The sequence below is a fragment of the Adiantum capillus-veneris genome, chromosome 30 (genome assembly GCF_014529385.1).
Source record: "Adiantum capillus-veneris isolate H3 chromosome 30, ASM1452938v2, whole genome shotgun sequence".
NCBI classification, from domain to species: Eukaryota; Viridiplantae; Streptophyta; class Polypodiopsida; order Polypodiales; family Pteridaceae; genus Adiantum; species Adiantum capillus-veneris.
This window is the reverse complement of record NC_140960.1, coordinates 84298328-84322922: the sequence shown is the minus strand read 5'-3', so window position 1 is coordinate 84322922 and position 24595 is coordinate 84298328. Positions and strand designations below refer to the sequence as shown.

General features: G+C 42.9%; 1 protein-coding gene across 1 annotated transcript; it reads right to left on the bottom strand.

Moving 5' to 3' along the window:
* Window positions 1-2246: 2246 nt before the first annotated feature.
* On the bottom strand, window positions 2247-20840 carry LOC147418319 (uncharacterized). Its single transcript, XM_086507096.1, has 4 exons — window positions 20742-20840; window positions 2560-2692; window positions 2363-2466; window positions 2247-2306 (listed from the first exon to the last, which is right to left on the bottom strand). The coding sequence occupies exons 1-4, from the start codon at window positions 20838-20840 to the stop codon at window positions 2247-2249; spliced, it is 396 nt and encodes a 131-aa protein (XP_086363222.1).
* Window positions 20841-24595: the final 3755 nt, after the last annotated feature.

Sequence of the window (24595 nt, the reverse complement as noted above, 5' to 3'; positions counted from 1 at the left end):
TAGAGAAGCCTTATGTGTCAAGCCACGTGAAAAACCTCTTACAACCTTTGTGTAAAGCACCACCACTTGTATTTGTGCGTTGGAAGCCACCTCTTGTGCTCATGTGTTAAAAGGATGTCTATTTGTATAAGCCTATATAGAGAAACATTTTGTTAAATATTTGTAACCTTTATCATTTGCAATATACTCTCTATTGTATTGTGCAATAGTTTCTCTCTCAAGCTCTACACTAACCTCTCCAAGCATGCTTATGCCATGAATGGCACACTAACCTATCCACCTTAATCCTACAACTGGTATCAGAGCTATTCCTAGATTAGCATTTCCTAATCTAATTAGATCCTAGGCATCCCCTCCTATGCTAGATTGCATTGGCACTCTCTCTTAGCCAATTGCGATTGCTAATCAATTTTCTTTGCAATTGCACGTAGATTAACACTAATCTATTTTCCAATTACTCATGTTTTTGGGCACGTTCATGGATTATTCCTAGAGCCACTACCCTTGCATGAGGACATTGCGATAGATTTATATGTAATTATTAAGCATTCATGCCTAATTTCATGCATTTGCATAATTTGCTACTAAAATTGATCCCTCATTGATTTAATTTTTGGTTAATTATACTCTATTTTTCATTGATTTTTGTGTGTTTTTAATTCACTTCATTGCATGTTTGCAATCCCCATTTCAATTTCACAACTGTGTGCTTTGAGTGTGCTCTGCGAGAGCTTTTAGCAGCGTGCTCAAGCTCTGGAAACAGAGGAGATTAGTCCCCCCCCCCCCCCTTAATGCATCATTAGTCAAGGGGTGTGTGTGGTTATGTGGAAAAATTGTGTGGGAGCCACCCCCTAAAAAGACCAACTAGTGCTCAACGAGGTGTCTCAACCTTGGTCAAAGGAGGGCAACCAACGAACTTCACCAACGAACAATTCTTCCTTTTGCCCTTTTTCGGGTCCGAACAGACCTACCGGAACTTTCTTCCCAGTCGTTCACCTCCAGCCGTTCCATCCATTTGCTTCTGACCGGCGCCCATAGACCAGCGCGCTCTCTGTCCGCCTGGCTCTGTCCAATCGACAAGCCACCTACCCGTGCGTTGCCCGGATTGCTGGCCGGACGTTGCCCGAACCTGTCTTGCTGCCTAAAGTGCCTAGATCTTCCCACAGTGCCCGACTGCCAGTCAACGCCCTAAGCCAGGCCCCTTTTAACACATAAGGCCATCACAAGGCTCAACCTCAAGAGGCTAGTTCTCACGCCATGGCCCTCAGTTTTGGGGCTCCTAGCAGTCAAACATCCAAGGGAACTCTTTGCACACATCCATTGAGAGTAAGAGCCTCTTCCTACGAGCTGAAGCTACCCAATTCTATCAAGGCCACTAGCCACAAAAACACGATATGCATGGGACTAGACACAGCCGACAAAAGCATTGTGGTACCTCACACCATGCACTCACAATTATGTTTGCACCTTTTGTATAAAACATATGCATTCGATTTTTAATTCAATCAAAGCACGACCATGGGTTCCAGACACTGCCTACACAATACATGTATGATAAGACCGCCCATAACACACACACAAGCCACTACAAGAGGTTGTGTGCACTTGTGATGTTTTTAGCGACGGAAATACATTGGGTTTTTATACTCCCTAGCGTTGCTAAGACCGTCGTAAATATCATCACTGTAGGAACGTCGCTATAACCATCGCTATATACGTTGCTATACTTGTCGCTATATAGACGCACATATAGCAACGCTTACAGGCTACCAATAGCGATGCTCATAGCGACGTTACAGAGCCTTATATAGCGACGCTTATAGCAACATCCAAGAGTAAAAAATTTTGGTGGCAGGGCATTCACCCATCAACCATATTGAATGTTTCAATAACAGAGTAAACCTAAATGAATCCAAGATAAGCCCAGATTCACCTTTGAAAGAAAGTGCAAGGTATATACCCAAAGTAGTCACCCACAAGACAATATAACCATTAACTCCATCATCCATAGTATTGTTTGCAAAATAAAGATACAAAACTGACAAAAGTAAATTGATGAAAGTAAATCAATGACAATTGTACACATCATAGGCAAAATCACTTGATTGTTATGCTTTGCAAATGTAATACTTCATTATCATTATTGAGAAAATATACATGGTTTTCCAATAGTTAAAAAAGACGTATACACATCATCTCATTATACATATGCTATGACAAAAGAAACTAATGCTATCTAGCTACGGCTAAATTGGCGTCCTCCAATCAGACGTCTCATCGCGTCCAAGCGGCGTATCTGTCCGATTCTGCAAAAAAAAAAACAATAAGATAGCTTTCTGTAAGTATAAACCCTAATACTAACCATGCCACCATGAGAACTCAGAATGTCTATTAGGGCGTTTAATCCCTTTTTGCCTACGTACTTGCGCTTGTACGGTCTGGGGTCACGTCCTATCATCGACCACGGTTCAAAACACACAAAGAATCCATTAGTTAGAATTTAAAAGTACAAATAGACGTAACTACCAAACATAAAGAGCAATGCAAAAACACTTACATAATCGGCCTCAAATGATGCCCACCAGCCGCTCCCCAAGTGGTGCGAGCTCCCAGCCTGTACATGCGCTTTGGCTACCTCCTTTTGCTGCTTCCACTTGTCAGGATTCTCATGCGCTTCTTGCTTCGCATTCTTCTAATCTTCTTTGGCCAGCCAATCTGGTCTGTTCCACCCATGCTTTATTGCTTTTTGAACTTCAGAATGCTTGTGCTTTGCAGTATTCGCACATTCGAACCTTCATCAGGTCTTCATTGAAGCGGTCATCTCGTGTTGACATGGGAAACTCGTCATGCAGCACGTTGATGACTCTATATTTTAATTCACTTGGTACTTCACTCCAGGTGTTTAGTATGTAGTGTCTAAATACCTGAGAGCAAAGACGGCACATGCGCGAGATCACCTTCTTGCCTTCATCATCCAAGATGATGCCGACGCTGAAGTCGACGGAGTACGACAAGACCTCTTGCCTGTGACACGTGAACCTAGGTGTCCCGGTAGGGGTCTCTACTGGCGTGTCGATGGGGATACGAACGTCAGGTGTCTCCACTGGATTCTGGGCCCCAAAGTGAGGAGTGTCGACTGGGGTGACTCGTGGAGGAGTAGGTAGTGGTGTGTAGCCAGCTTGTCTTGAGCATGACCTCTACACCCTTGGCTATGGAAGATGAAGGGAAACTAAATGAAGGATGATGGCCATAATCCTCGTGCGAATCTTCGCCATCAACTCCCACCTATCCTCCATGTGCTCTACCACTCTCTCCCTTCTCATTCCCCTACCGTATGCTCCCCATTTCATCGCCTTATTCTCTAAATAAAGCTTGAGGTTTTGTGAGTATGTTTTCTTGCAATGTTTTGCCCATGTGAGGTGTGCGGAATCGCCACCTAGTCTTGTGTTTTGGAGTGAGCTTGTGTATGTGTAAAGGGTGTGCGGATTCGCCATCCTTTTGTGGTGCCTAAGTACTAAGCCGCTATACCCCCTCCCTCACTCTCTCTCTCTCTCTCTCTCTCTCTCTCTCTCTCACTTGATCTCATTCCCTTTCCTCTTCATCATTACTCCCAAGCATCCATCTCTCTTGGATGGAAACTTTGTTATGGTGGTGTGTTGTTTTCGTCCTAGCCGCTGAAGCTAGGTAGTGCCCCTTGTTTGCTTTACCATGACAGGCTCGAGGCGCGCCATTCGGTCCCCGGTGTTTTAGAGGCCGTCGGGGTTCGGGGTTCGCTTTGCTCCCGTCATTTGGTGCCCCCACGGAGGATCTTTTCATGAAACCCTTCAGTTTACAAGACTGAAACCCTTAAACTATTGTGAATGGATGAATGGATAGCAAGATTTGCTAATTGGACGACATAAGAAGAAGAGCTCCAAGCACAACTAGACGAACTCCGCATGTCCATCGAAGCTCGAGTACCAGGCGTAATGGTATTCGATTTGCAGTGGGAGAGGCAACCAACACACCAAACCCAGTGGATATACATAGGCCAAGTGCCAAGAAGAAGAAGGAGAAGGTCGAAACCATGTCCCCAACCTACAACCAACCCACAACAACAAAATGGAAGGAGCTCTACACAATAGAGAATCAACACTATTCTACTTTGAGAATCGGATAACTCAAGTCACCGAGGTAATTATCACAGTTAGTTTTCAAGTAGCACCTGATGCTACAGCACAGATAACGGAAGCATTGGCTCACACTCTCACTAGAGAAACTAGGGATCTACTGAGTTTGTTTCAGGAAAGAACACCACCCTCTCCCACAAGCTTGGACAGTGACTAAGCACCTCTAAGCTTCACATGAATCAGTACAACCTATCTCAAGACAGATCACACATGCCAACACGTGTACGCTCAATCAAGGTAATACTGGATTTGAAGGCTCACTACCAGCACGTCATTGACACCATGCCGGGTGGGGAGCGGTTTTTGGAGGTTCTGGCATCAGATCAACCATTTGTCTTACCTTTGGTACAAGGCAATGTACTGTTTGAAGTTTTAATATATGTCCTAGTATAAGAGGGTATACACGCCTCCTTGTAAAGAAGAAAAAAACTTTTGCAAGTTAAGCAGTGTGTCTTTCTAGCTCTCTCTCAGTAATCATGGCAAGTGTAGCATTTCCAACATTTAAAAGAAAGAAAGGGGAGGATTTGGTAACAGACTTCCTAGATGACTTTGAAGTAGCATGTGTAGTGAGCAACAAAGATACGGATGAATCCCGGGTTAGAATCTTTAAGCATCTCATGAAGCTAGAAGCTAGATCATGGTACAATGCACTTCCACAAGCAACCAAGGATGACTGGGAACCCTTAAAAACCGCTTTTAAGAGGCGCTTTGGGGGAGGTACCACTTCAGAAAAGTTTTGGGACAAGTTGAGAGACTTGAAGCAGGAGGGTCTTTTAGAATATGCCACCTATGAGTCCAAATTTGTGGATTAGTGGGAACGGTGGGTTGAGTCACTGGCTAGGGGGAAAGCTGCACCCGATTTTCTAAAAAAAGATCGGTTCACGCATGGCTTATGGCCGCTTCTCAAGGAGAAGGTGAAAGGTAGATTCCCGGCTACGTACGAGTTAGCCGTTGAGATTGCTCGCCTTAAAGACAAGAAGCTGCGAATGAAAGCCAAAGAAACCGAGTCAACAGAATCAGGAACATCGCGTCGACCAGCAACTACGACAACCACCATTCCACCACCACCACCGGCTCTTGGGGTAAGAGATGACCAACAAGATATGTTGGCCCATATTACTAACCAACTGCAGAATTTGTCTGTCCACTTAATACAACAAGGGAGGAGTCAAGAAAGACATCAAGACCCTGGAAGAGCACGACGACAAAACAGGGAGTATCATTGCTACAACTGCAGAGAAGACGGTCACGGTATGTACTACTGTCCCAAACCACGACAAAACTATAATAGAGGAGGTAGGAGGTACCAATTGTCACCCCCTAGAGAAAGAACACCCCCACCCCAAGCACCACCCCCACCAACACAAATTCTACGTCCACCCCAGACACCACTACAAGCATCCATCCCACCTCTTCCACTAGCCCCACCACCTGATCGCCCTGTAAACATCATAAGGCTAGAAGAGAAAGGAAAAGCCATAGTAGTGGATCCACCCAAAGCAAAGGAGAGGGACAAGGGTAAGGAGAAGGTAACCTTTTTAGAACCACTTGAAGCCATGACTGTGAAAAGAGCTAGGAGGGAGAAAGCTACATAATCAGATGATGAGAGAAGCATGAGAGGAGAAACTAGCAAGAGGCCATCCACGCCACGACGGAAATTGGGCATCACCGACTTCCAGCTAGGGGAAAGTTCTAAGCCCTATGATCTAACATTGGATGTGGCAAAGCAAGGACCGAAGATTACATGGCCACAGTTGCTACATCTTGCACCAAAAGTAAGGCGACAATGGTCTAATATGGTAAGTACAAGACGCTCCAAAACAAAGGTAGCCGGAGCAATTTCGGGATGCAACATGGATGACATCCTTCCAATTGTCGACGTAAACATAAAAGGAAAGAGGGTTGGAAACCCCTACATTGATGGAGGTGCACAAATCTGTGTAATGAGTGAAGCTATGATGCTTCGATTAGGGCTCGAGGTTGACAGGCCTTCTCCATGCAAGGCAAAGATGGCAAACAACGCAAAAGTAAAGTGTGTGGGTGTGGTAAGTGCCGTGAAAATCAAAGCTTTCAACACTGAGGTAGAGGTAGATGTTTTTGTAATGCCTACTAAGGGGGAGGGCTATCCACTAATTTTGCGAAGGCCATGGTTGATGGCCATGAAGGCAAAACAGGACTGGGGTACTGGCCTTCTACGCATGACCGGTAAGAAAGGGGAGACAATCTACTACGACATGAGGATTGGCAAGCAGAAGGAAATGAATCTTGAAACATCGACAGATGAAACCACTAGCGAAAGTGACAGTTCCATTGATGTAATGGGTATCATTATGAAGGATCCACAAAGGGCAAGCACAACTGGTGATCCATCACCAAAAGGGAAACCCAATGAAGAGGAGAGAAAATCACATGGCCTAGGAGGAAGTAGGTTGAAGGGTATGTTGTCTACGGGATTAACACTTGAGGAGAAAGATAGTTTTTTGCAAATGTTGATGGGATTTCCTAACCTGTTCATTGACAACTATGAAAGAATCACAGGCATTACAGTGGTGGAACATCATATTAAGCTGAAGGAAGGGGTAAAACCAGTTGTGCAAAAGCTACGACGACTGGGGGTCATACAAGAAAATGCACTCTTGGCCGAGGTAAGGAAACTGCTGGAGGCGGTATTCATCTATCCTGTAGAAAACTCAGAATGGGTGTCACCCGTAGTGGTGACGCCTAAAAAAAATGGTAAGTGGAGGGTCTGTGTTGACTACAAACCACTAAATGCAGCTACAAAGAGAGACCACTTTCCTCTCCCTTTCTTGGATGAAATTCTGAATGAAGTAGCGGGTTTTGAATGCTATACCGTCTGTGATGGTTATTTTGGATACTTTCAAATACGCATAGCCTTGGAAGATCAGCTAAAAACCACTTTTATCACGCCATGGGGTTGTTTTGCATACAGGGTTATGCCATTTGGTCTCACAAATGCACCTGCCACATTCCAAAGATATGTCACATATGTTTTTCAACCGTTCTTTGGAACATCCATAAGAGTGTTCATTGATGATTTTTGTATATATAGCTCCCGTATTTCACATTTAGAAAAGGTAACTGAAGGTTTGGCCAGGTTGCAGAGCCTAGGTGGGCAATTAAATGTGGACAAATGCCACATTGGGGAGAGTAAAGTCATTCTACTAGGCCATGAAATTTCAGCAAAAGGTATCAACGCCGACCCAAGTAAGGTGTCCGCACTCATAGTCCTACCTTCACCAACGACCACACGTCAACTGGTCTCTTTTCTACAGAAGGTGAGGTACTTAAGTAGATTCATACATCTACTATCACAACTTGTTCTACCACTTCAACAACTCACTCAAAGATCAACTTTCACTTGGGAAGAGGAAAGAGAACATCACTACAACAAGGTAAAGGAGGTCTTAGCCACTCTGCCAACTATCTCACCACCTAAGTGGGATGAAAAATTCTATGTCACCTCAAGTGTTGGTGATGACTCATTGGGGGCTGTGCTACTCCAAAAGGATACGACGACATCTTTCATGAGGCCAATCTACTTCTCTAGTCGAATGATGACAGCAGGAGAGAAAGGTTTCACCCATGTGGAACACTTAGTCCTAGCTCTTAGATTTGCAACTACAAAGTTTAGGTCATATTTGCTGCCTAAGCAATTTGTGATTCTAACCACTGATGAAATATTTCCCTATGTTGTACAACACATGGATGTGTCTGCTAGAATTACTAAATGGCTAGTTCGTCTGCAAGAGTTTGACTACACAGTACAGGTAGAAAGCACGACAAGGGCAAGTTTGGGGGGACTCATGACCTACCAAGTCTTTGAAAGGAAGGAGAAGCAATCTAAGGAAGGAGAAGTCCGATTACCTCCAGTACCACCTATGGTAGAAGGAGCATACTCTCTCTACTTTGATGGAGCCTACAAGCGAGCGCCCGACAAAGCAGCTGCAGGCATAGTGGTCTTTGATGACAAAGGGACAAAGGTATTTTCGTTGGGCCAATTGTTAGATTCACATTCTAACAATGAAGCTGAGTATGCAGCACTAACCAAGGGTCTACAATGGTGCGTCTCGCAAGATGTACAACGCCTTAATGTATTTGGGGATGCTCTACTTCTGGTAAGGCAAGTAAATGGAGCATGGACATGCAAGAATCCTAGTTTAAGGACTCACTTAAGTGGTGTAAAAACCTTGTTGGGTAAGTTTGAAGAAGTTCAAATACACCATATCCCAAGGGCTCAAAACCAAGAAGCAGATGCCCTAGCAAGTGAAAGACTACAGGAAGTGGTGGTTGGAGCAATAAAACTAAAGCTCCCTCTATTTCAAGGAAGTGATGCCTTGCCTGACATCATGCATTTTTTGGAAATAGGGGAATGCCCATCAGATTTAACAAAGGGACAGAAGCAATGGCTGACGCGGAAGGCCACAAGGTATCGACTCATCAATGATGGTTTGTACTGTAAGGATAAGGACCAAATACTCAGGAAGGTCCCTCTCTCTCAGGAAATCACGGGAGTAATTGCTAGCTGTCATGACGGGGTTTGTGGTGGTCACTTTGCCCTAGACATAACAAGTAGGAAAATCTTGCAAGCAGGCTTCATATGGCCTAGCCTCAACCGTGATGTACACAATTGGTGCAAAACATGTAAGTTGTGTCAAAAGGCCGGCACTAGGTCACTTATGCCTGAACCACAGACACCTATTCTCTCATATGGCCCATTTGAAAAATGGGGTATCGATGCCATTGGGCCATTACCTAGGGCCAACTCAGAAAAATTCTACATTATCATGGGGGTCGACTACATGACTAGATGGGCAGAGGCTACAGCCACCACTAGAATCACAGCGGTAGAGGTAGCTAAATTTATCTACGAGCACATATGTTGTAGGTTTGGCACACCTTTAGAGATCATCTCTGATAGAGGGCCAGGTTTCAGAGCAGACTTGGTAGGAGAATTAATGCAAAAACTGGGCATTACAAGGAGGCACTCTTCACCATATTACCCTCAATGTAATGGCCTAGTTGAAAAGGTAAATGGAATGGTTTCTAAAATTATTACCAAGCAGGTAAACAATCATCCTGGAGACTGGGATAAGTATCTACTACCAGCTTTATGGGCCTACAGAACTTCATTTCGTACATCCTTGGGATTCACACCGTATCATCTAGTATTTGGTAAGGAAGCAATCTTGCCCATTGAAGTGCAACTACAAAGTCTCAGAGTAATGGCAAGCCAACTTCAACAATCCAACATGCATTTGAGAGATCACATCATCAACTTGGAAAGACTGCAGCTGGACAGAGAAGAAGCAATAAATTATTATGCAGCACAAGCAGAGCATAGACGGCTTAGCTTTAACGAGCATCTCCGAAAAAAATAATTGAAGAAAGGAATGTTGGTGCTCCGCTACGACAATCTCTTCGACACGCGCAAGGATAAGAAACTCCTGCTCCGATGGGAAGGCCCTTTTATCATCAGGAAAAAGTATGCCAATGGAAGCTACCAGCTTATGGAGGCTGATGGAAAACTTCATAAAACCAGGGTAAATGGTTGGCGACTTAAACCTTATTTTCTTCGATTTGACCAGGCTCCACCAATTGACATTCCAGATGAGGACACACCATCAGCCACCACCTCTGACGATAATGATCAAACAGATGAGCTAGAGACATGAATGCCTCTAGCCAAAAGGGGAGGGCTAATGATGGGGGCTTTTCACAAGCCAAGCTCCCATACCTCTCTTCTCTCGTCCCCACCCCATGAAAACCCCCTCTTATGGAGGGAGTGATAAAAAGCATTGGAAAAAGTAAGAAAAAAAATAAAGTATGATTATGTAAATATATAAGAAAGGTAAAATAGGCCACCTCATGCCTGCGGGGTAGCCCATCCCCACCTTGCCTCCTTTTTCTTCACTGTTGCCCCGCCGGGTGTCCCTTTTCCTCTTCTCCACTCAAAAGGTCAACCCCCTCTCTCTTCCCTTTGTCCTTTCTCCTTTCTCTCTCCCCTCAAGCTACCCCACCTCTCACCAATAATGCATTATAACTCACCAATAATGCACCCTAACTCACATACAACTTACCCTATCTTCCAAAATAGTATACCCCACCCCCTCTTTCTCTCTCCTATCATATCCCATGACCCAAATACCCCCCTCTCTCTCTCTAAAGGGCGCCATGTCTCTTGTCTTGTAGCTAAATAACCTCCCCCACACTCACACACACTCAGTTTCACTGAAAAAAGGTTCCCACAGACCCATCCCCACCCGGTGGTTACCAGATTTTTATTGTGTTCACACACATCTACACACAGATTCACCTCTGAGCACACTCCCCTCTCTCCCCTCTTGTAATTACTTTATTCTCCATGTCACCTCTCACTTTTTTTTCATCAACCCATCTCTCTCTCTTAGTCTCTCTCTCTTAGTCTCTCTCTCATGAGACTGCTGTTCTGGCACATATACACACAGCCAAACAAGTGGGGCCCACAGTCACGTGGCCTATGTAGATAATGATTTCTTCATTTCTAAATTCTAGAATTTCTCCCCCCCTTCTCCTCTATATAAAGAGGGGTCACCATCACACAAAATACACAACATCACCAAAGAACACACTATGCACTGTGTGTGCCTAGTGCACACACACACACACACACCATCACCATCACTGCAATCACCATGCTTGTCTTGAGCATGACCTCTACACCCTTGGCTATGGAAGATGAAGGGAAACTAAATGAAGGATGATGGCCATAATCCTCGTGCGAATCTTCGCCATCAACTCCCACCTATCCGCCATGTGCTCTACCACTCTCTCCCTTCTCATTCCCCTACCGTATGCTCCCCATTTCATCGCCTTATTCTCTAAATAAAGCTTGAGGTTTTGTGAATATGTTTTCTTGCAATGTTTTGCCCATGTGAGGTGTGCGGAATCGCCACCTAGTCTTGTGTTTTGGAGTGAGCTTGTGTATGTGTGAAGGGTGTGCGGATTCGCCATCCTTTTGTGGTGCCTAAGTACTAAGCCGCTATACCCCCTCCCTCTCTCTCTCTCCCTCTCTCTCTCTCTCTCTCTCTCTCTCTCTCTCTCTCTCTCTCTCTCTCTCACTTGATCTCATTCCCTTTCCTCTTCATCATTACTCCCAAGCATCCATCTCTCTTGGATGAAAAATTTGTTATGGTGGTGTGTTGTTTGCGTCCTAGCCGCTGAAGCTAGGTGGTGCCCCCTGTTTGCTTTACCATGACAGGCTCGAGGCGCGCCATTCGGTCCCCGGTGTTTTAGAGGCCGTCGGGGTTCGGGGTTCGCTTTGCTCCCGTCAATGACACAAATGATCATTGGAGACCTCTCAGCTATGGAGAAGGATATATATTTGCACATGCTAGCTAGTTTTCCTGATTTGTTCATTACTTCATATGAAGAGATTAGAGGGTTCAAGGGCGAAGGGATGCATATAGAGCTGAAAAAAGGTGCTAATCCAGTGCGGAAAAGGCTAAGAAGGATGGGTCAAGAGCAAATGGAAGCCTTGCGAGAAGAGGTGGACAAGTTGTTGAAGGCAGGGTTCATAGTCCCTGTGGAGACCACAGAATGGGTGAGTCCAGTTGTAGTCAATCCAAAGAAGGATGGGAAGTGGAGAATTTTTGTAGATTTTAAACCTTAAATGCAGACACTAAGAAGAACCCATATCCTCTTCCATTCATCCATCAGATCTTGGATTCATTGGCACGTTATGAGAGGTACAGTGTGTGTGATGGTTTTTCAGGCTATTTTCAATTGAAGATTGCTCTTAAAGAACGCACAAAGACCACTTTTATTACGCCATGAGGCTGCTATTGCTACACAGTATTGCCATTTGGGTTGTCAAATGGACCTTCCTTCTATCAAGAGAGAGAAAATTGGGTGTTAGAACCATTCATTGGTAGTTGTGTTAAAGCTTTTATGGATGACTTCTGTGTTTATAGCAGTAGGGTTGAACACCATGAGAAGCTTCAGATGGTATTGGCTCGATATGATGAATGTGGAGGACAACTAAATCCAAAGAAATGTCATCTAGCACAGCCAAGGGTGAAGTTATTGGGCCACATGGTGTCAGAAAATGGCATTGAGGCTTATCCAGACAAGGTTAAGTCTATTATTCTTCTTGCATCACCTACGAGTACGAAGAAATTGGCAACCTTTATACACAAAGTGAAGTACATGGCACGGTTTATTCCATTGTCTTCGCAGCTTCTTTATCCATTACAGCAAGTGGCAAAGCATGATCCATTGCAATGGAATGACAAGTGTGAAGAAGTGTTTCAAGAGGTGAAAGAGGTGTTAGGGGGGTTGTCAGCCATGCAGGCTCCTGATTGGGAGAAAGTGTTTTATGTAAATCCATCAGTAGGGGATGATTCCATTGGAGCCATGCTATTGCAAAAGGGGAAGGGCAGCAATTATATGAGGCCAGTGTATTGTGCAAGCCGAGTGAAGTTGGTAGCGGAGAGAAAGTTCTCGGAAGTAGAGCTAGTGATGGCCAGTGTAATATTTGCTTGTCGACGATTTCGTCATTACTTGCTACCACGACCTTTTGTTTTCTTGACGAGTTATGCCTTTTTGCCATAGTTAATTAATGGCACTAACATGTCAAATGTGGTGAAGAAATGGGTAATTGAGCTGCAAGAGTTTGAGTTCTCTTTTCTAGTGGAAGATAGTACAAGGGCTACCCTAGCTGATTTGTTGACCTACAAGGAGAATCCCCTTATTGTTAAGGAAGAGGTGGTGAGAAAGGTAGTTGAAGAAGTGCCACAGATCAGCAATGCACATGTGTTGTTCTTTGATGGTTCATACAGAAAGAGCCATGATGCAGCTTCAGGGGGTATAGCACTTTATGATCCAGAGGGGAAGCTAGTATGCAAGAGAGGGTTCAAATTGGATGCTCATAGTAACAATGAGGCTGAATATGCTACTCTGGAAGCTGGATTACACATTTGTTTGAAGCATGGGGTTCAAAGGTTGAGCATAAAAGGTGATGCCTTGTTAGTGGTGAAGCAAGTGCTGGGTGTGTGGAAGATCAAGAACACCTCATTGAAGGAAATGTGCTTCAGAATTAAAGGCCTGTTAAAAAAGTTCGAAGCATGGAGCATCAGACACATTGAACGTGCTCTAAATGGAGAGGCACATGAAGCAGCTCAAGGCATGATTGGGGAGCTATTTGTGTTGAGGACCACTTTACCTCTTTATCATGTCCGGGAAAGTTTGGCTCAAGAAGAGGAGTTTTTGCTAACAGGAATCATTCCAAAGGAGATTCAGAAGTCTAAGAAGTATGGCTTTGTGCGTAGAGCATACAGGTACAAATTGATTGGTGATGTCTTATACATGAAAGGGGCTGATCTCGTGTTGAGACGTGTACCTTGGCAGGAGGAGCTTTACAGAGTGTTGGAAGAGAATCATGAAGGCGCATGTGGTGGCCATTTTTCTCTAAATATCACCTTGCATAAGATTTTGCAAGAGGGGTGTGTATGGCCTAGTTTGCACAAGGATGTTCACGATTGGTGTAGGTCTTGCAATAGGTGTTAAGCATTTGGGAAGAGAGTGTTGAAGCCAGAGCTACGAAAAACCATTATGGCGTTTGATGTGTTTGAAAAGTGGGGGATTGATGCAATAGGCCCGTTACCTATCACAAGCAGGGGCAAAAGCTATATTTTGACTACAGTGGACTATCTCTCTAGATGGGCAGAGGCTATAGCAGTAAAACAGATCACTGCAAAGGATGTGGAAAAATTTGTGTATGATGAAATATGTTGCAAGTTTGGGGTGCCATTAGAGCTACTTTCAGATAAGGGGCCAGGATTTAGAGCTAGACTGCTAGACTTCTTATGCACAAAGATGAAGATTAGGCACCAGCATACCACTCCTTATTACCCGCAGTGTAATGGCTTAAATGAAAGATTCAATGGTGAGTTGGTACAAATTCTTTCTAAAGTGACAAAGCACCAAGGAAAGAATTGGGATTTGGAATTGCCTAGTGCATTATGGGCTTACTGTACTTCGGTGAAGACAGGAACAGGATTTACTCCATTTCATTTGGTGTATGGAAAGGAAGCACTATTGCCTATGGAGGTAGAGTTGCCTACAATCAAGATGTTAGAGAAGTTTCTTGGGCCGCCTAGTGGTGCATTCAAAGAGAGGCTCTTGCAATTACAAGAGGTTCAGTTGGATAGGATAAGCGCATTGGAACATTATGGACAGATGCAGGATAGGGCTTTGGCAAAGATAAATGAAAAGGTTAAGAGTAAGGGTATCAAGAAGCATGACTTGGTTTTGCGCTACAACAGTAAGCTGGACAACACCTTCCAAAAGAAGTTTCAAATTAAGTGGGAAGGCCCTTTCAAGGTAGTGGAGTGTTTTCCAAATGGCACACATCAGCTGGCTAACCTAGATGGTGTTCTACATAAGTCAAGGGTAAATGTATTGCGTCTTAAATTGTATCATGCTAGATTGATGATGGTGGAGCAAGATGAGCTGTCTGTGGATCAAGCAGTGTTGGTGAGAGATGAGGAGACATGTGATGCGGCGAGTCTCATATCTCTCTTTGCTGCTGTTGATCATGAATGATCTAGCAGACTAGGGGATGGGTAAATTATGTCAGGAGTTTTTTGGAGCAAGGGATTGCACAAATGTACATATACATGCATGGTGCATCAAATAAAGAATTGCCCATTTTTCAGAGCCAGGTGGTTACGTGGGGCCCACGTGTGTACAGGTAGGACAGGGTGTACATAGTGCATCGATTTTCACTATTACCAGTATCACTGTGTGTTTTCTACAATAAGGAGGAGTTGGTAGTGCGTAAAACTTCTCGAGGAAGCTATCCGCGGGCCGACAACATGAGGTAAGCACGTGCGTCAGATGGCATCGAGTGGCGTCAGGAGGTCGAACGGGGTCAATACTTGCACACGGAGAAGTATGGACACGACGTGGGTGTTTTCTTGTGATACTTATGCAGAAAGGTCATCATGAGGACCACTTTTTTGGGCCACTTCACGTGGTTGCGGGATGCATTATTTGGAAAAACTGAGTGCCAAGTGTGCGGATGATGCAAAAAGGTGACAACTATGCACTGCGAGGACAGTTTTTGGCCTGTTCGGGGTCCGTTTGGGGTCATCTAAAAGGCCACGGGTTCCCAACTAATAAAGAAAAGTGTGGGAACTGAAAAAACTGAGAGAGGACCAGAAAAAACGTGGATAAGAGAGGAGGAACAGCCGCAAGTGTGTTTTTGTTGTTTTTGGAGCATTTTTCGGCCCTAAACTGCTCATCCGAGGTTGGATTTGAGCACTTTGACATTGTAGATTGGGGTTTTTGGCCGTTCCGGACGCGATGGAGCTGTCCATTTTGCCAAATTCCTCACAGATTTTCTGTTGTTTTTCTGTGTAATCTTCTCCGGTGAGTGAAGCCTCTGCTTAACTTTGTGGTTGTATCTGGTGTATTTCCTAAATACTGTGTAAACTATTTGTCCCATTGGTGTTGGGCTGAGATTTATTGAGTCTAAACAACATCAATTTTCCTCCTTTGAGCTGAATTGAGAGTGTGTGTGTGTGAGTGTTGAGTGGGCAAGTGGGAAATCTCTCTCTTCTCACTCCGTCTGTGTGTTTCCTGTCTCGACCAGGTTGGTTGTGTAAGCCGAGTGGTGCCCCATAGTGTGTGTGTGTGTGTGTGTGTGTATCATTTCCAAGAGTGTGTGTTGGGTCATTATAGATGCGTTCTGTGTGTTTCCATCCCGCTCACAGCGTGGTGAAAGTTTAGCAACTTTTCCCGTCTTCAGACTTTTTGAATGCTCCAAAACCTTGAGGAAAACCTTGTCTCCTTCTTCGAAAGTAGAAAAACAATGATGCTCATCTGCGTACTTCTTATATCGATATTGAGCTTGCTTAACATTCTGTCTAGCAACTCGAAGCATGTCAAAGTGGTCTTGGAGAAAATCCTTCGCTTGTTGTATCTTCTCCTTAGCCAACCCACCGTAATGGGTGATCCAGGTTGAAATCCATATAAAAGCATAAATGGACTAAACCATGTAGTCACATGCTTTGAACTATTATAAGAAAATTCCAATATAGGTAAGTAGTCTTCCTAATTGGTTTGCTTCTTGCTAAAGTACGCTCGTAGCATATCCTCTAACACTTGATTAACTCTTTCGGTTTGACATTTGTTTCTAGATGATCAGTCATACTTAGATTAAGGTTAGTTTTCAACTTTTGAAACACAGCTCTCCACAAGTGATTATTGAACTTTCGATGTCTGTCACTAATGATACTAGCTGGAAGACCGTAGAGTCTATATATATGCTCTACAAATAGCCGTGCTAATTCCGGTGTCTTAATCGTAGTCTTGGTGAGAATGAATCGACCCATCTTTGTGAGACGGTCTACAATTACGGGCCATATGGCATCATGGCCACAATTTGTAGTAGGTAGTCCTATTACAAAATCCATAGAGATACTCTCCCACTTACGGTGTGGAATCTCTAAAGGATGTAAAAAGCCACCTACCTTTAGGCGCTCTGCCTTATTAACTTGGCATTGTTGGCAGTTTAGTGCATACTCTTGAACATCATGATGTAAGCCGGGCCAATAAAATTGCCATCAAACTAAGGCATACGTCTTACGAATACCTGGATGACCAGCACTTGGACTATCGTGACACTCAAATAAGATTTGGTGCCTAATGTCTGAGTCTTTTGGCACACATATTGTACCCTTGTGGAGTAAGTAACCATCATCAATGGAAAATTTCTTACATCACTTAAGATCTTCCTGAGTAGGGGTGGAGCTCTGTGTGTTGGAGTTTTTATATGTGCGTGCAAAGACATGTTGATCTGGCTGTACAAAGACACGTGAGTGTGAGGGAACCCTTTTTAAAATTGCACTCCACACTTTAGCATATGATTGATCTTGTGAACACTTTCCACGTAATGACTCCAAAAATCCACTCTTTATCTCCATGAAAGCAAGTGATTTAATCTGAGGCATCCGACTTAGTGCATCCACTACTACATTATATTGCCCCTTGCAATATTGTAGCTTACAATCATAATCTTGAAGGATTTCAGGCCATCTAGCTTTACGGCCCTTCAAGTCCGTTTGAGTAGTAAACCATTTAATACTCTCATGGTCAAAAACTCCGCACCATATAAATAGTGTCGCCACTTCTGTAAAGCGTGAGTTATGGCATAGAGCTCTCTCTCATAGACAGAATAATTCTGTTGAGCTCTATCTAACTTTTTACTTTCAAATGCTATAGGTATTCCCTCCTAGAGAAGTACCGCACCAATTGCTTTATCAATAGCATCAGCCTCTACCACAAATGGCTTAAGTGGGTCAACAATTGCTAAGATGGGAGCAATGGCTATAGCTACCTTGAGCTGTTCAAAACTGTGTTTTTGGGCTTCTTCCCAAGAAAAGGTCTTACCTTTTGCTTTAAGTTGATCCGTCATAAGAACAGTGATTTTGGCATAATCACGGATATACTGTCGATAAAATCCAGCCATGCCTAAGAATATTTGAAGCTCCTCAACCGTGTTGGGATGTGGCCATTGAAGAATGGCAACGACCTTGTCAATGTCCATCTTGATGCCAAAATAAGAGATCACATGACCGAGGTAATGTATCTCTGTTTTAAAGAAATCGCTCTTGCTTTGCTTAGCATACAAAGCGTGAGATTGTAGCTGTTCAAACACTAATAGTAGTTATTCTATGTGTTCATCTTCAGTCTTACTGTAAATGAGAATGTCATCAAGGAAAATCACAACAAATTTTCCAAGATAGGGACATAAGACACTATCCATGAGTGTCATAAATATAGCTGGAGCATTGGTTAAACCAAAAGGCATAACCAAAATTTCAAAATGCCGAACCGTGTTGTAAAGGCAGTTTTGGAGATATCTTGCAAAAGGATACACACCTAGTGGTATCCTGAAAAAAGATCTTTGTATAGTATCTTGCCCCATGGAGTTGATCAAACAACTCATCCACTCGAGGTAGAGGATACTTGTTCTAGCTTTTGGCGTGCAAAAGGAGAAAGTAAACTAGAGTTATGTTGGGATGGAGAATCTTGTAATTCCTATAATGTTTGTTTTACAACAGTTCCACATTGCTCAATAGAATTAAAATTGAGAGCACTTTGCTCGTTACATTTGTTAACATTGTGCTTATCATTAGAATTCATTGCACTTTGCATACCATTACTAGAATTCACGGCACTTTGCTCTTGAGAGTTCACAAGACTTGGAGACAAGCAGTAACACAAAAAGACTTTATCTATTAAATCTGCTTTCAGATATAAGAGGTGCAGATGGTATAGTTTTCTCACCAAGAAAAATCACATGTTTATTACTGGCCATAAAGGATAAGGAGTTGTGTTCATAACGAGTGTGCAATGTGTTTCCTAAACCATGCAGCCACTCCCATCCTAAAACTACATCAACACAGTCCATGTTCATAACTTGAAAGTCAAGGGTCATTGTAGAAGGCAAAGATAGTCCCAGCAAGGGCGGGAACTGTCCCTTGGAAGGCGGCACAGTGGATCAGTCACACGTCAGTAAATATCGCAAGTAGTTACTATTGTAACTCATGGGAGCTATAAATAGGACCCATTACATTGTAATTGGGCTTCTGGCTTCTTACTCTTAGTTCTTGGCTTAGCTGTTTATCTTTTGATTTTAGCTTTCCAAGCATTCTCAAGTTACAAGCTTTTCGCCTCTAGCTTCACTCTGTAATCATTACTACTGTAATCATTTGAGCTCAAACATGTACACACTATACTGATTTTCCTTGAACTATTAATCTGAATCTACAAATACTTTTCCAGTCTTCCAGTATGTCTCTCATCTCAATGTACTATTTCAATCCAGTCTCAGTTCTCTATTCCGAACTGACGACCTACCAGTAGCTTTAAATTCTAACATCGGAATCAGCTATCTGAAGAGATCATCTCCAATTCCATTTTGGCAATCACGATGGCTAGAGCTATTAGCTCTTCAACTAGACACACACACGGATGGCTAGTTGGAATTTTCAGCAATATTGATGGCGCCCAAAGCCAGTCATGGTCACAAACCGTCAACCCATTCAGGCATTGATTCCAACAGCGTCGATCCTATTCTTGAGGAGTCAAAAAGAGAGTCTGATCCTAAGAACCCGTTGACTAAGATTGAGGCTCGCGAGGAGCACAGTCATGCTAGTGAAGCCAAGGACTCTCATCACTCCAGTTAGTCCAAGAGGAGAAGGGCTGAGTGGGACGAACGCAAGACCAGGAGTTCTTGATCCACACAAACGGATGTTGGGGCTAAAGGCAGCAAGGGTAGTCGTCACAGTTCCAGCAGAAAATCCAGAGAAGAGACATAAACTGAGACTAAAGAAGATATTGATTGGGCTGTTGATGCAGACCACTACAAGAAGTCTTCACAACAAAGCCAGGCTCCCAAGGTCAAAAGAACTAGAGATGATGCTAATCGACATGATTATACTTCTTCATTGAAAATCTCTTTTCCAGTGTTTAAAGGAGGGAAGAAAGATGATCCAGATGTTCATATCCAAGCTTTTGAACAGTATCCTGAGTTGAATAATATTGATGAAGATGATTGGGGAGAATACTTTCCTCAGACACTAAAGGATGCAGCGAGGAAACTACCATTACCCGGCTTGCCAACTCAGATTATACAACAAATTTCTCAATGCTTTCAAGCTAGAATATTCAGACAACAGGGGAGATGAGGACATCCTCTGTGAGCTAGATGAGATTAAACAATGGAAATTGTCAGTAAGAAGTTATGTTGAGAAATTAAGGAGTTAACCAGGCAGTTGCAGGAACCACCATCAGAAAAGAGGCTACGCACGTGGTTTCTAAATGGGTTCCACAGTAAGAATCTCAGAGAATAGAATCTGCCTATACCAGCAAAGAAATTTAATGATTTGGTGCAACGAGCTTTGAAGCTTGAACAACAAGCTAAGAACGAGAGGAGTCACAAGAAGAGGAGGTCCAGTAGTAGCAATCCTTCCACTAAGAATTCCGATTCCAGTGAGACCTCTAGTAGCTCTAAAAGTAGTTCAGATGAAAAGAACAAAGACAAGGCTAGGAAGGGGTCTTGGTCTAGAAAGATTGATGAGATGGCCTGGAAGATTGTTGAAATCAGCCAGACCAAACAACCAGTTAGAAGAATGGAAACCTGGTGTTCAAGGTGCAAATCTAAAGATCATGTTTCCAATGAGTGTTCACAATGACTTATTGCAAAGCATATGGTCATTTATGAAACAACTGTGGCATTGGCATTCATCGCTTCAAGAAGGGAAAATATTTTGTCTGTAGTGGCATTTACCAATTATGAACCAGCCAGAATGGAGACAACCAGTGTATCCTAAGTGGATAAATTAGGTACCAGTGGCACTGGTATTAGGCACGACAGGTACCAGGGAGGTACTGGCCGAGGCCGGGGTCGTGGTAACTTTCAAAATCGAAGCCTTAATTGTTATACTTGTGGAAAGTATGGGCATTTTGCAGTTCATGTCTAGAAGAACCCAGCACTACAACTACTGAGGCAAAAGCCCCAGAGCCAGTTCCAGTATGAGCATTTACATGCAGTAAAGGGATAGTCATTGAGAAAATTCCAGATGAGCCAGCAAAACCGGTCATTTCGGAAAGTAGCAAATGGGCTCAGCAGAAAGAGGTGTGGAAGGCAAAGGGTAAACAGAAGGTACTCAATGAATGGCAAGAGCAGAGAGAACTAGCGGCTAAGATCACAAAGGATTTAGCCAAGAAGCTACCAAAGCAGCCAAAAAGTTATGATGCTTGGGTCATTCAGAAGATATCAGGCTAGTCTTGTGAGAACATACAACTCAGATCAGTCAGGGTTTGGGATTCTTGAGACTATGTTGGCTGCAATTTGGGGATTGGTGGAGAACCTAGGGAACATTACATCAGATATAATTACAACATGAAACACTGAGAGAAACACAGTAGGTACCAGAACAAAGGAATGGCACTGTGCAGATAATTCTGATTCTACAAGTTTTGAAAATAACTCTGACCAAGAGAGAGAGAAGAAGTTCATGTTAAAATCTGTGAAAGGATTCAAAAACTGACAATTGAACTAGATGACATTAGAAAAACTTTTCTTGAAGGAGAAAAATTCATCAAACAATGAAGGAAGGCTGAAGTGGAAGCCAGATCAGTTGACTTGGAAGCTGTCAGAGATGAAAAAGTGTCGGTAATCCAAGTAGACTACAAGGTTAGGAAACAGTGGTAGCCACTATCTGGTGTCATACTGGATGGAGGTTTAGGAGTAAATGTCCTAGGGACACACCTTCAACAAAGAATGGGTATCACAAACCTGAAACCAGCACCCTTCAAAGTTTGAATGGTTGATCATGGAGTTGTGCAGGCAACTAGGATGCTAGAGAGTATGCTGATAAGGGTGGGAAAATAAAAGTTCAAGGCCAGCTTCCTAGTACTAGATGTGCAAGGCACATATGGGATGCTACTGGGGCACCCATGGTTGCAAACGGCTATGCTAATCAGACTCTGGAAATCCAAGGCGACAGTAGAAGAATTCAGATTCAGACAAACAACACTAGGAACTGGAGAAAGGCACTGAGACCAAAAGATATTTTCCAAAAGTATGGAGTAAAGAAAATGGAGAGGATGCTAGCAGTAATGAATATCTTTCATTAGCCGAGATAGATCCAAATGCAGTATTATTTGACAAAGATCAAGCTGAAAAGCAAAGGAAGCAATTTCCAGGTCAGTTCACCAAAATGAATTCTGGAGAACGACCAGTTCAGCTAAGTGGAAGGCCACAAAAACCAGTTGACTTTACAGAGGAACTCTCAGATTCCAATACGCCAGCGACCTCTGAAAAGGTACACTCTGAGGAAATTACTGAAGATCAGAAAGATGGCTCAAAATTAAGGGGTCCGTCTTGGGATTATGCTGAGGAGTCAACCAAGAGGAAGGGAGGTGGGCCTATTTGGTAAATTCTAGATGATCAAGAATTTGAAGAATGGAACATGGGATCTAAGAAAAATCCTACATTAATCAAAGTCAACAAGCATCTAGACCCAGGAATGAAAGAGAAATCCCGAGACATGTTTCATAAGTACAAAGACATATTCGCATGGGAACACATTGATCTAAAAGGGGTAGATCCTGAAGTCTATCAACATACAATACCTCTGAAATCGGATGCCAGACCAGTGAGACTGCAACGGTCTTGAATGAATCCAAATTATTCCAAGAAGGTCAAGGAAGAAATAGATAACCTTCTGAAGGCTAGGTTTATCACTGAGGTCGGCAGTAGTGACTGGTTATTTCCTATTGTAGTAGTGCCCAATAAAAATGGAAAGCTCAGAGTTTGCGTGGATTATCAAAAGCTGAATTATCAGACCATTAAGGATCCTTTTCCATTACCATTTACGGACATGCTTCTTGATGAAATTGCAAGCCACGAGATGTATAGCTTTATGGATGGCTATAGTGGCTATAATCAGCTATAGATTGCTCGTTACGACCGGAGCAAAACTACTTTTCTTCTGGATGTGGAGCATTCATGTATCTGGTTATGCCATTTGGTCTTTGCAATGCTCCAGCAACCTTCCAAAGATGTATGATGGAAATATGCAGTGAATTTCTCCACCAGTTTCTCACCATATTTATGGATGACTTCACTATTTATTCAACTGAGGAGAAGCATTTACTCTTTCTAGAAATGGTTTTCCAGTGCTACAAGGAAAAACAGATCTATTTGAACACATTCAAATTTGTTTTCTTGGTCTAGAAAGGACAACTGTTGGGACACAAAGTGTCCAAGAATGGCATAGAGATGGCCAACGACAAGATCCAGTGTGTCCAGCAAGCTAAGGCACCACGCATGGCATCAGAGCTAAGTTCTTTCTTGGGATATATCAATTTTCATAGAAGATTTGTGCATATGTTTTCTTCCAAGGCATTGCCTTTGTATGAGCTCACAAAAAAGAACAGCAAGTTCAACCGGACTGTTGAATGTGATGAGAGTTTGAATATTTGAAGAATGCCATTATCACTCAACTGGTCCTTTGACAACCGAATTGGGATGTTATTTTTCATGCGCATGTTGATGCTTCAGGACAGGCAATGGGAGCAATATTGGCTCAACTAGAAGGGATGAATGATTATCCAGTGTATTTTACCAGTCGAAGATTCAGTCAAGCTGAACAGGGATATACCACTACTGAAAGAGAAGCCCAGGAATGATTTTTAGTGCTACTAAATTTCGACGCTATTTGGTGGGTAAGCTATTTCATTTTTATGTGGATCATCAAGAATTATTATTTTTTATTAACAAATTCATTATTCAAGGCAGAGTGATAAGATGGATGATGTTCCTGATGGAGTTTGAATTCTGTATATTTCATAAGCCCGGTAAAAACCATCGTGGTGATGATTTCCTATCCAGAAGTACTGATGGATACTTCAAAGTATCCTTGAGAGATGATCCAATGGACGCAGAATTATTTCAGGTAACAGCTGAGGAAAACACCAATCGAGAATGATATGATGTATATCAGTTCCTTTCTAAAGGAGGATTCCTAGAAAACTGGACTTAGAATCAGAAGAAGACTCTAATTATTAAGAGTCTGAAGTTCACCATCATAGGAGGAATGATCTATAGACTGGGAGTAGATGGGGTTCTTTGATGATGTGTACCAATGGAAGAAGAATTTCTCCACTAATATTACTTACAAGAAGATTTTGCAGGCTGGATTGTGGTGGCAAACTCTAATATCTGATGTTAGAATATTTTGCAAAACATGTGACATATGCTAGAGGATGGGTAGACCAGCAATAGCTGGTATGACTCCTCTTACTCCACTTCAACCACTGGGAGTCTTTATGAAATGCAGTCTGGATTTCATGGGTCCATTCAAGAAAATTACTCCAAGGAAGAAGCGGTATATATTGATGGCTACTTGTTATGTCAACAAATGGGTGGAAGCTAAGGCTCTTCCAGACAACACACTGCTGTATTCATATTTGAAAATATTATCTATCGATATGGATGTTCTATGGAGATTGTGTCTAATCAAGGGACACACTTTATTAATGATATTATGGATATTCTGATGGAAATGCTCTCAGTCAAGCACCGAAAATCAACGCTATATTATCCCAAGTGCAATGAGCAAGCAGAGAGCAGTAATAAAACCATCAAGGCCATTCTTACCAAAATTGTGCAGAAGGAGCCACACTAGTGGGATCTGAAGCCTACACTGCTCTATGGGCCTACAGGACAGCTTATAAGGTCACTACCGGACTAACACCGTTCAGAATGGTGTATGGTACTAAAGTTGTAGTGCCTATGGAATTTGTAATTCCCAGTCTCAGGATGGCAGTAGAGTATGGATTAGATTTCA